Below are 13,162 nucleotides of genomic sequence, written 5' to 3'. Positions count from 1 at the left end.
GTATGCGGATGAGTGAGAGATGTAAAACCTATTTTTCTTCATCCTATAGCAAATTAGGCTTTGCCTGTGCAGCCTGACATGAAGATTTTAAATTTAACATTGCTGGAAGGTTAACTTCATCTTTTTTTTTCTCAACAATAAGCCGGCAGCCTGAAATCAAATTGGTTTCCATAGCGATTCGCAGTAATAATTAGTGAACAAATGTAGAGTCATTATGTACCATTTTAAGCCACTTCGTGATGATGACTCACTCCCCTGTGACATCCAAGGTCCATATGCAGAACCAGTTGACCACACAGACATTCTCACCTCTCTGCTCTCTTATTCTATATTGTATTTATAAACCCCAAATTCTGTTGGCCATTTTCATGCTGCTCTACTTCATATGCATGGTGCTTTGAGAAAGGCATATGCTGTGGAATGTGGGTAAAATCTCTGATTGACGGCTCAGTGGGCCGAACCTTTTTCAGGTCTGAGCCGGGGACAGAGAACCCTGACTCTGTATCTTCCAGGCAAGGCCGAACTGTGCTCCAGCAAGAAATAGCAAATGCCACAGTTTATTTTTACAAGAGTCTGAACCCACCAACTTTGAATAGGTTAGAGAAATGGCCCTCCATTGATGGCATTAGTAAGCTGTTATCATTTATCAAAACCAAGGCATGTAGGGGATTTATTGCTCTCATTATAAAACCGTTCTCTGTTCATTCATGTATTTTATGTAAAATAAATCAGTTCTTGGTTTGAAATTGTTCCTCACCTTGATACTGAGTCCGAAAACAAAGGTGACACCTTATGCAACATTTCAGAATACAGAACAGGGCTCTCTGTCATGTCATTAGGGTCATACTATTATTGAACTAGATATTAGACACTGAAGATACACTCCAAATCATTGGGCCAGGAGGTCTGCTCACAGAAATAATAGATTGTACTGAACCAGCCAGTTAAATACTTTTGAAGTGTTGGTCCAAACGTAATGAAAGAAATGCAGAAGCTGGTTTGTACAGAACAAGGTCCCATGACCATAAAGGTGACAATGGCCAGATACTATTTCAATGATGTTGGTTGAGGGGTAAATATTGGCTCAGACACCAGGAAGAACTCTCCTTTCTGCTGAAATGCTACCGTGGGATCTTTCACATGCACAAGAGAAGGCAAATGGGACCCTCGGTTTATCCTGTTCGATAAGAACCTTTTCAGAACAGTGACAGGGGCAGAAACCTGAATGGAGGGATTCAAACAAGGAATTCCAGGAAAGGTGCTGTGAATTTGGGAGGTAACCACACATTCAAGGGCTTAGAAGAAGCAAGGGAAGCTGGGGATTCTGGGCGGGATTCTCCGGTGAATGTCTAATCCCGCCCGAGGTCAATGGACTTTTCCATTGTCTGCGTCATGCCCATGACGATCTTAAGGCTGGCAGGGCAGAAGAATCCAGCCCTCTGTGGCAGTTTGCAATTGCAGGACAGTCAGGACTGTTTATTTGAGGAGAGGGGTATATTTGAAGGAGAATTTTGTTTTTCTTTTATAAATTTAGAGTACCCAATTCACTTTTTCCAATAAAGCGGGAATTTAGCGTTGCCAATTCATAGATCATAGATCATAGATCTTTGGGTTGTGAGAGGGAAACCCAGGTAAACAGTGACCCAGGGCCGGGATCGAACCTGGGACCTCGGCGCCGTGAGGCAGCAGTGCTAACTGCGGCACCGTGCCGCCCATTGAAGGCGAATACCTGTGGAGAGAGAGAACTGTCAACAATATCAGCTGATGTGGAAGCCAGGAAGGGATGTTGGTTAGTCAGCATGTTATTGAGAATAGGCAGCTGGATCTCATGTACAAGGTAAGCTCAAAGAGGACATGAAGGGAGAGAGGAGAGATAGTGAATGGTGCATGTTTCGCATTAGTGCATGGGAAGCTTAAGAGGATGTTTAGCCTGGCAGCAAGGAATGGCAGAGGCAGCTGATCGGACGAATCTTGAAGTCTTCGATCTTGAAGTCCATGAACCCTCATACTTGTATTTGGCATTCTCGGAGGATCTGTGCATAGCAGGCAGTTTTAGCAGATGCAAACAGGTGTTTCATGTGGCCCAGGCAGATCTGGCAACAAATGGCTAAACCATCTGTCGAATTTGTTCCAGCCTCGGTCCCTTGAAGTTAAAGGAGAGGAGATGAGAGCTGTACTGGGGTGATAGAAAGTATTGGTTTTTTACCAGGTCTAGGGCATCAAAATGGAGATTTGGGTCTGGCTGTGCAGATCAGTTACTGCAAAAATGTCATGGCGAATGTACTGTACAGTCAGGGCTTTGAGCGAATATCCATGCAGATGGTGTATCGGCAGAGACATCTAATTTGGTTGAAAGCAAAAGCTGGCTCTCACTGTTTAAGGAGTGGAAAAGTCTGCAGGCAATGTATAACATGACCTACCTTACATCACACTTGATCAGAACCACTCCATCTGTCCCGATCCCCAAAGCTGCTGCTGCTTTCTTTATTGAAAAATGACTCTGTAAGCATCAACACACAGAGTAACATCAATAGGATTCTAGTTACTAAATATGTCACAGATTCTGCTAATAGTACACTTTCTAAGTGTGACTTTTATCCTTTCTGTTCTCTTCCCTTGAAGATAGAATAAAGAATAAGGAACAAAGAAAAGTACAGCACATGAACAGGCCCTTCGGCCCGCCAAGTCTGCACCAACCACTTCCGGGGTCCGTATCCCTCGATTCCCATCCTATTCACGTATTTGTCAAGATGCCCCTTAAATGTCACTATCGTCTCTGCTTCCACCACCTCCTCCAGCAGCGAGTTCCAGGCACCCACTAAGGATATGTTACTGAAGGAGCTCCTTTGGTACTTCCCCAAGCAACCATTCTTCGGGGTTAACTCAAGATGTTGAGTGTCAGCAGACTATTCAACATGAGGGGGCATCCTATCTTTCCCGAGATGTTTGCATTGTGTATATACACACTCTTCCTTCCCCTTGGAGTAGGTGTGGATTGTCGGAACATTTTGCATGCTCAGCTGGTGAACTGTGTCATAACGACCCCTCTCATTGCCAACAAGTCCTGAGGTGGGACTTGAACTTGTATAAACTGCCTCACATAAAAGAGTAGGATGAACAAATAGTTAAAGAATACACAACAAACCTCACCACGATTAGTAAGATTCACATTACTGAACACAATGGCATTGGTAGATCAAAATCTTTGACCGAGATAATAATAATAATCTTTAGTGTCACTAGTAGGCTACATTAACACTGCAATGAAGTTACTGTGAAAATCCCCTCGTCGCCACACTCTGGCGCCTGTTCGGGTACACCGTGGGAGAATTCAGAATATCCAATTCACCTAACAGCGGGTCTTTCAGGACTTGTGGGAGGAAACCGGAGAACCCGGAGGAAACCCACGCAGACACGGGGAGAACATGCTGACTCCGCACAGTGAATCAGGCCGGGAATCGAACCCAAGTCCCTGGCACAGTGAAGCAACAGTGCTACTGTGCTGCCCTAATTTTATCTTTCACATTTTCATAGTTTCTTCCGCATTTTAGTGTGTTTTCAAATGTAAATGTGAATGAAGCAGGAATAAAATGGTAATGAACTTTTTCAATGGCAAGTTCAAGTGAAATAAGTGAAAAACAATGGGCGGGATTCTCCCTCCTGGGGACTGCGTATCCACGCCAGTGGGAAAACCGGCTCCAACCACTCTGGCACCAACAGCCCCCGAAAGTGAGAAATTCTCAGAATTTTCAGGGGCTAGGTGGCTCCAGAGGGGCTGGCGCCGCTCCATCCGGCGACGAAGGGCCAGCGCGAAGATCCGGCCCGGCCAACATGGCGGAGCCCTACAGGGGCCCGGCGTGGAGGAACGAAGGCCCCCATGGAAACAGCCCGCCTGCAGGATCGGTAGGCTCTGATCACGGGCCAGGCCACTGTGGGTGCTCCACCCCGGGGTCGGGTCCTCCTGCGGCCCCCGAGGGCTGCCCCCACATACTCACCTTCCAGGTCCCGCCATGGATGAGGTGAGTAATTCACGCCGGCGGGACTGGCCAATACTGGATGGCCAATTGGCTCATTGGGGCCCGGAGAATCACTGGGGGGGGGGGCGCTGTCAACGACCCCCGACTGGCGTGGCGGGAATTCTGCCGCCGCCCGTAAAATGGCGCTGGAGAATAGGGCAGCTGCCGTTGGCGGGGCGGGATTCGCACTTCCCCCCGGGGATTCTTCGACCCGGCGGGGGGTCGGAGAATCCCGGCCATTAAGTCAAGCACTGCAACTGGTCTTGTTTTGCAGCTGACCTTGCGATTGGATTAGCATTTTAGAAATAAGAATTAAGTAATTTTGACTGATATGTTTTATTGCCAATTGCTTGCTCCTGATTTGATGTCACCCTGCTTCTCTGATTAAGCTTGGTTTGCGTGTGGAATTTCCAAAGAGTTTTTCTGAAAATCTGTTTTTCAGAATATATCCATATAAACACTGGAGAAATTATGTAATTCATTTCTTCAGTGCTTCGTCAAACCTTCTGTCAAGGTTATAAGCAGATGATTTGGACAGTCCCATTCAAATTCACCCCAGGAGTTGTAATTATTTAGATATTTAGGCCCCAATTTTACTCAGTTCTACTGGCATCCTGTTGTAGTTATAGTGCAAGTCCAAAAGATCATAAGGTAAGAAGGCATGGGCCCAGATATACTGAGGCCTTTCCAAGCCCAGGTATTCCCAGTTTTGCTGTGCTAGGGGCGGACCCTCTGCCCACCCCAACTTGGAGCTGGAGGCTGGAGCTGGGGCAAGATTGGCCATAGTACAACCTCTTGCTTCCCCGACTGAGAAAGACTTGGCGCAACACCGGTGACTGAAAGAGATGCAACATTTTGGCATCCTGAAGGACACACATGAGTGGGGAAGTGGAGTTGGGATGGGAGGGCAGATAGGTACCCAAGAGGCATCCATAGTGTTGTCGGAACTTTCTGGATTCATGAAAAATAGGGCCCCTGCCGGTGACACTGAACACACCAGTGGGACCAATGAGAGGAAGTAACTAGCAGACTTGGTCCATAAGGGCACCACTGCAACACAGTGGTTAGCACTATGGCTTTACAGCGCCAGGGTCCCAGGTTTGATTCCCAGATTGGGTCATTGTCTGTGTGGAGTCTGCACGTTCTCCCCGTGTCTGCTTGGGTTTCCTCCGGGTGCCCGGTTTCCTCCCACAAGTCCCGAAAGATGTGCTGTTAGATCAATTTGGACATTCTGAATTCTCCCTTCGTGTACCCGAACAGGCGCCGGAATGTGGCGACTAGGGGCTTTTCACAGTAACTTCATTGCAGTGTTAATGTAAACCCTCTTGTGACAATAAAGATTATTATTATTATAATACAACTGCTGGGACAAGTCGGCATATTGCTTGCATTTAAGTATTTTCCCCCAGAGTAATGTTGAAACGTATCGTCACTATTGCTTATCATAATTCAGCTGTGAATCTGAATTGATTGTACTCTCATTAACTATGCCCCTGATGAACTGCAAGAATTTTCATGCTTAATGAATGATGCAGCTTGACAGCATTTTTCTTTCTGAATTTCTTCATGCCCTTTCTTCCCCTACTGGTATCAGTTGGTGCTGGGACAACTGATATGGCAGCTCAAAGACCCCACGTACATTATCTCCAACCAGCAGGTGCACTATAGGCCTGAGAGTGCTAGCTACTGTCACCAACTGTAATCTTCCACTAAAGATTCACCCCCAGTGAGTCCATGAACAGTCTGTTCACTGGTGCTCTCAGCAGATCAGTAATTGTTTAATTAATTCCAGCATTGATGAGCAGAGGTCCTGTTGAAATGTAGTTCTGTGTGTATCTATTTCTCTGAATTTACAAAAGCGAGCAAAGTGATTGCTTGCTGTCTGATTCTTAAGTGCTTCTTGGGACCTTGCCCAGCTATTAAATAAGCTAATATTTTGCTATTAAAGGGAGCCAATATATTAACTCTAATGTTGATTGGTTAATGTATTGTGATAGGGCTAAATAGTGTAACTTAATAATAATCTTTATTGTCACAAGTAGGCTTACATTAACACAGCAATGAAGTTACTGTGAAAAGCCCCTAGTCGCCACACTCCGGCGTCTGTTTGGGTACACAGAGGGAGAATTCAGAATGTCCAAACTACCTAACAACACGTCTTTTGGGACTTGTGGGAGGAAACTGGAGCGCCCGGAGGAAACCCACGCAGACTCGGTGAGAACCTATAGATTCCGCACAACAACCCAAGTTGGGAACCGAACATGGGACCCTGGCACGGTGAAGCCACAGTGCTAACCACTGCGCTACCGTGCCTTCCGTTGTTAAATATATGATATGTTTAAATGCAGGTATTGGAACAGAATTGTTTTAGGCTGCAGTTCAACCTGAAGCAGAAAGGTACTGTCCATTCTAGATGCCAGTCTGCTGAGGGAACTGTTCATGCAGAATCTAATTCCCAAATGTTCACCAGTGATTGCTCAATCACAAACCGCAATAAATGGATATGGATTATGATATGGATGGGATGGTATAAGCGTCTCCACTGCAGTATATATTATGATTATCGATTAAGACAACAAGAATATGAAACAGTAAAAGTCGTACATGTTCCGATGTGAAGGCAATCAGTTTAGGAATGGCAGTCATTCCTTTTTCTTTAACTTCAGGAAACAGCTTGTAGCGTGCAATTAGCAAGGCATACATGTTTGATATGGCTCCACCTGAAATAGAATATGACATACTCATCAGTTTTCATTATAAATTTGTTAAAGAATAACAATTCTTCCCTGACAAACTGACACGATGATTCATTTATTGCTTTTACAGAAAATAGCAGCAACAGTTGCCTTGGATTTGCTACGAACTCTGTTTCCACCATTTTGTTCTTTGTAATCTGTGTCCTAAATGGCAAATGCTGCCTTGGTAAAAGCTTACTTTTTCTGGAGTTATCAACATAGAACATACAGTGCAGAAGGAGGCCATTCGGCCCATCGAATCTGCACCGACCCACTCAAGCCCTCACTTCCACCCCATCCCCGCAACCCAACAACCCCTCCCAACACTTTTCTGGTCACTAAGGGCAATTTATCATGGCCAGTCCACTTAACCTGCACGTCTGTGGACTGTGGGAGGAAACCGGAGCACCCAGAGGAAACCCACACAGGCACAGGTAGAATGTGCAGACTCCGCACAGACAGTGACCCAACAGGGAATAGTTCCTGGGACCCTGATGCGGTGAAGCCACAGTGCTAATCCCTTGTGCTACCATGCTGCCCCTTTGTCCTGTTCAGTGTTGTTGTTGGCATCATTTTTTCACTGGTTATTTTATGGATAACAATATGAGTTATACTAGTGTTTGGATCATTCCTTTCTCTACATCGAAAGAGAAAATGCTGGAAAATCTCAGCAGGTCTGGCAGCATTTGTAGGGAGTGAAAAGAGCTAACATTTCGCGTCCGATGACTCTGTCAAAGCTAAGATTGGGGGGGGGGGGCGGAATTAAATATATATTAAGAAAGAAAGAAATGGTAAAAGACAGTTAAAATGAAATGGGATGAAAACAAATGGGTCGAGAAAGGAATACCTTTCTCTACATCAGTTGATTTAATGTGTCCACTCCTTATTATTTTCTGCCTTATACGCAGTCTCACTCTATGATCTGGCAACTGACAACTCATGTTATGCCAAACGTAACTGTCCATTTTCTTTTTTTTTAGCTACAAACTGATATTGATACAGTATAAAAAATGAGAATGAGGGATGTTGAATGGAACATCAACTTAAAGCAAAAATGTCAGGTTCTAACTCAATACCTACTCTCAGCTGTTATCTTGAGTGTGCCAATCAATTGTCCCTACCTTTGCTGAAGAGGCAGCCATGATTTTGAGGCCATCACTACACTTACATTGGGCAGCAAGCTGCAACTTACCAAACAGGAAGCTCAAGGCTGCTCACCAGATCAAGGCTGGACAATATTGGGTCTCTTTGTTTGGCAGCAAGACCTGTGTGTGGTGGGTGGTTTCTGGAGATCGTGGGGGTGAGCAGGGCAGATTGTTTACATGGGGATTGCAGTGATATTATGGTCGTGTTGTAATTCACTGACTGACCACTAGGAGTCTCACTAGTATATAAGTAAATGTTACAGTCAGGTGACCTCAGACTGGCTGGAGGGAGCTTGAAAGAGAGGTTGCTTGTGTATGTTAATACAGTTATTCATCAATTGTTTTGTTTCTAGTTTACCCACAGTTAATTCTGTGAATGAATGCTTGTCATATGAGGAGCGGTTGAGGATTCTGGGTCTGTACTTGATGGAGTTTAGAAGGATGAGGCTTGAAACTTATTGAAACTTAGGGAGTTCAGTGCTGGTTAGAAGGTCAAGTAAAAAACCATTGAGGTGATAAGAAGTATGTGATTGGAGCTTTTGGAAAGAGACATTTGATTATCTAGTGAAGATGGGAGAGAAGCTTTGTCCGTGTCATCAGATCATTTGCTTGAAAGAGGAAATATGACAAAGGGAGTACATGAGGTAACCTCAAATTCCTCCTACAGTCCTAATTGAAAGTCAGAAAGCAAGTGAAAGCCGCAAAGAAACTAGGGATGGGATTTTCTGTGCAATCTGCTGCATGTTTCACGATGCTGGCAGTGGCAGCCTGCCATTGGTCAACCACAGGATCTTCTGTTTCCACCACTGTCAACGGTGTTTCTCGTTTAACGCACCTGTTGTTGCTTTGAAACCCATGGTGGCAGGGCGGGGTGTGTTTGTGTGTGTGGGGGGGGGGGGGGGGGGGGGGGGGGGGGGTCTGGAGGGGGGGTGGATGGATGCACCATTGGCAGGACTCGAAGAACCCTTGAACAGCCAGAAAGTTCCGGCATAGAAGTTTGCTAGTATTGGAGAATCCTCCAGCAGAGCAAAGTGAGCCAGGGTCTTAATTTAAAATTATTTAATTAAAGTCATAGTCTCAATCATTAAGCAGAGTTGGTAGTCAAAGTTCAGGTTTGACACAGTCAGAGATGTTGAGAGAGTGGAGCCAAACAAGTGGAAAAGGAAGGAGAATGTGAGTGAGAAACATATCAACCAAGATATTTTTGTTAAATGAATATTGGTGTTAAGGAAAATCAATTTTTACATGTAAATTGCTCTGGTAATTTTGATCTAATATACATTTTAACTATGATGACTGTACTGTAAAAACAAGTATGCCACTCAGCATGTTAAAATTCAGGTATCATTGATATTAATATAGTCTGATTAATATGAGAAATTGCATACATATACCACTGGGGAGGCAGATCTGAGCATTTTATTATGTTGTCCTTTCTTTTGAGGAGGTAGAAATAAAGTTTGTTCAATAATGGCTGCCTGAAGTTGAGCATATTCAGTCCAGAAGTTTTTGTACTCCAATGAATGTTTACTCTCTCAGTCAAGGACACATAATGAGGCTTGGCTGAGAGCACAGAAATCCATTAGCCGGTTGAAATATCTGAGCCCCAGAAAAACTTTTTCTTTATTGACAGCTCTGGCTATCTGTCAATTGTATGATGTTTATTATGACATAAGAGCTTTTTCTTACCCGACTGTCACTATAGGGTATAGGGTTCATTGGTTCTCTGGTGTGTAATGGGTGAATGGGCATGCAAGTGACATAGCTTGGCATTGGGGACATGAGACAATGAGGGATATTTTGGCGAGCACATCTTGACATGGGTGCATGGGAAGGACTTTTTGAGTGTACTTTTTTAAAAGTCCCCTCATGTAGACTATGGTTCACCACACCTCAGAAGCATTGTGGACCACGACTCAATGAAAACCTTGTCTGACACCATGAAAGGTGTGGAGGACCATGACAATCTAATCTCCACAATGGGTTTTAGACTCTTGAAAATTGGAAACCCAAGGAATGGGACCTGAATCCCAGAATTGGATCCAGGTCACCATTTTTAAAGGAAAGCTGAGACATCCCAATTCAATGAAAATCCATAGCTGGGTTGGGTGAGGTTGAAGAAGTGGTTGCTGATCTGCTGCTTTCAAACACCCACCGAATTAAGTTCAATGGAAATAAAATATATATAAAAAGTGGCCAATCTTTTACCGCATGTTTTGCACTCTGGTCAGAGCTGAATTTTACCCACTTTGTGAATACAAAGGAGTACATCATGAACAACGGTCAGAGTTTACGAGCAACTGAGATCAGGACGGGGGTCTGTAAAACGTGGTTGGGAAATGTTTAGTCGGAAGTCCAACGTTGGGACTTTGATTCCAAATTTCACAAGCAACGAAAATCTTGATACGTAGACGCCTGACAACGACAAAGTGGAACATTGAGTAAAATAGTTAAAATACCAATTAACCCAAATTTATCAACATTTCTCTATGCTTAGCAGTGGCACAAGAGTACCTTGGGGCTTCAGAGCCCTGCTTTGTTAAAGGAGACAGCAAGAAATGTAGTTCTGCCTCTGCCAGCCAGCTGTGTGGACAGCTAACATACAGTGGAAGGCAGGGTGATGATCAGAGGGTATTACTGAGGACTGAGAGGGGGTGTGTTTTAAGTGGCACAGAGGGACAGTGACACTTGTTCCCAAGGAGCAGGCCAGAGAGAGCTGTGGGAGGAAGGTGGGGGGTGGGAGGTGGGCTGGACAGAGCGCAGAGGACTATAAGAGAGCCAACTTGCCATAGGTCTAATTCACCAAGTCATTGTGGCCAAACTGCCCCCTTCCTAATCACCCCCCCCAACTGCCCCCAACCACACCCTCAACCCCCCCAAAGCCCTCCCCACAACCACCCCCCAACCCCCACCTATGAGGGGGAGCAGCAACTCCGGGTGGCACTGTGGAGAAGGGTGCGCCATCTGCTCTCTGTGTGAAGAATTGCTTGTTCCTCAGAGGGAGACTTACATACACAGCTCAACCAGATGTACACGCAGCAGTGTTAGCACAGGCTGAGTCTCCCAAGAGACATATTACTGATCGCTTTTGTGCTGCAAGGCAAGCTGGACCCCGGTAGGTCATGGACACACAATAAATTAATAATCTTTATTGCCACAAGTAGGCTTACATTAATACTGCAATGAAGTCACTGTGAAAAGCCCCTAGTCACCACATTCTGGTGTCTGTTCGGGTGCACAGAGGGAGAATTCAGAATGTCCAAATTACCTGGCAGCACGTCTATTGGGACTTGTGGGGGGAAACTGGAGCACCCGGAGGAAACCCACACAGACACAGGGAGAATGTGCAGACTCCACACAGACAGTGACCCAATCCGGCAATTTAGGACACTGGTGCTGTGAAGCAACCATGCTAACCACTATGCTACCGTGCCGCCAGCTCTGAATGTCATTGTGGCTCTCAACCTCTGTGCCTCTGATCATTCTAGGGATACAACGGGGACATGGGTGGGATATCCCAGGCTGAAGCCCGTCGGTGCATCAAAGGTGATAATGCCATATCCAAGATAACTGATGACTATATATTCCACCGAACTGACTTCAACAGTTAGGAGAGATCCATCAGATTTGGAGACATTGCTGGAATCCCCCAGGTGCAAGGTGTCATTAATTGCACGCACATGGTCATAAAGGGTCATACTGACCAGTTAGCAGGCTTCCCCAATAGAAATGTCTTCCATTCCCTCACTGTCCACTGCCCTGTGACCATGGAAAGTGAAACCTTCAGGTGTGTGCACAGTTCCCAGGTGGCACGATGGCACAGAGGTTAGCACTGCTACTTCACAGCAGCATGGACCAGTATTTGATTCCGACCTTGGGTGACCATATGGCATTTGCACGTTTTCCCCGTGGTTGTGTGGGTTTCTTCCTAGTGCTCTGGTGTCCTCCCACAGCGTGGCGGCTGTAACTTCCCCAGTATCGTTAAATTCCACATACCCCCGGGCGACAGTCTTCACCCTCTCGCACACCTCCTCGCCCGGGCGACAGTCTTCACCCTCTCGCACACCTCCTCATCTTCTAACAACCTGACATCCAGCCTCGACTGTGGGCTTTGGGCTCCCCCTGGTCCACTTGCAAATCCACCCAATGCGGTGCATGGTCAGAGACCACCGCCGCCAATAAAGCCTTGTCCACCACAAAGAAATCACACCCGATGCACATGGCAGAAGTACGGAAACTACTTTGCTCTCGTTCTCCCAAAGCTCCATGAGTCCACACCGCCATGTGCTCCAGAAACCCTTTCAGCTCCTTCGCCACTGCCAACACCCTCCCTGACCCTCCCTGACCCTGACGCCCACCCCCAATGATCAGCAGGTGCGAGTCCAGATCAGAAGCTATCCCAGCATCAGCCTCATAAACTCCACATCATCCCAGGTTGAGGCATAAACATTTACCAAAATGCCCTCCAGCTTCCCACTCACCATCACAAACCTTCCCTTGAATCTGCCACAATGTTCCCCACCTCAAATGCCACCCACTTGTTTACCAACACCGCCACCGCTCTTGTCTTCATGCCCAGTTCTGACTGAAACATCTGCCCTACCCATCCTTTCCTCAGCCTTGTCTGATCGCCTATCTTTAAATGCGTCTCTTGTAAAAAAGCCATGTTTGTCTTCAAACTCCTCAGGTACGTGAACACACGTGACCGTTTGACCGGCCCATTCAGTCCTCTCACACTCCATGTGACCAGCCTGTTGGGGAGCACCCCGCCTCCCCCTCCGCTGCCGATCAACCATATCCCTTTTTAGGCCAGTCCCCGGCCCGTGTCACGTGATCATCCAGGCCCACCCTTGGATGCCCACAGTCACCGTTCCCTTTCTTGCTGCGCCACATCAGCCACAGCAGGTGCACCTCCTCATCGACCTTGTCCATCTCAAAATCTTTTCCTTGTCTGGGAAACAGTGCAGCCACACCACCATCCCTCTCGACGGCTCACTCGCCTGCGGCTTCCTCATCAGCGCCTTGTGCGCTCGGTCAACCTCCAGGGATCAGTTAAATCCCCTCTCCCATCAACATTTCCAGCACCTTTGCCACATAAGTGTCGGCGTCCGCTCCCTCGATGCCTTCAGGAATCCCCACAATTTGCAGGTCATGTCTCTTGATGCGATTATCCAGGTCCTCCACCTTCTCCATAAGCTGCTTCTAGGTCTCCCACATCACACTCATTTCAGCTACCAACGAGGTGAGCCGCTCCTCGTGCTCCCCC

General features: G+C 46.3%; 1 protein-coding gene across 1 annotated transcript in view; it reads right to left on the bottom strand.

Moving 5' to 3' along the window:
• gad2 (glutamate decarboxylase 2) overlaps positions 1–13,162 on the bottom strand; it is a 187,990-nt gene that overhangs the window by 55,747 nt on the left and 119,081 nt on the right. The window contains exons 7-8 of the mRNA XM_038798155.1: positions 6,621–6,736; positions 2,421–2,500 (exon numbers count right to left, since the gene is read on the bottom strand). Of these exons, the coding sequence (XP_038654083.1) occupies positions 2,421–2,500; positions 6,621–6,736 (196 nt within the window). The remainder of the gene's footprint in view (positions 1–2,420; positions 2,501–6,620; positions 6,737–13,162) is intronic.

The sequence above is a fragment of the Scyliorhinus canicula genome, chromosome 5 (assembly GCF_902713615.1).
Source record: "Scyliorhinus canicula chromosome 5, sScyCan1.1, whole genome shotgun sequence".
In the NCBI taxonomy this organism is placed as follows: Eukaryota; Metazoa; Chordata; class Chondrichthyes; order Carcharhiniformes; family Scyliorhinidae; genus Scyliorhinus; species Scyliorhinus canicula.
The sequence above is the reverse complement of the archived record's forward strand: the minus strand, read 5'-3'. Positions and strand labels throughout refer to the sequence as shown.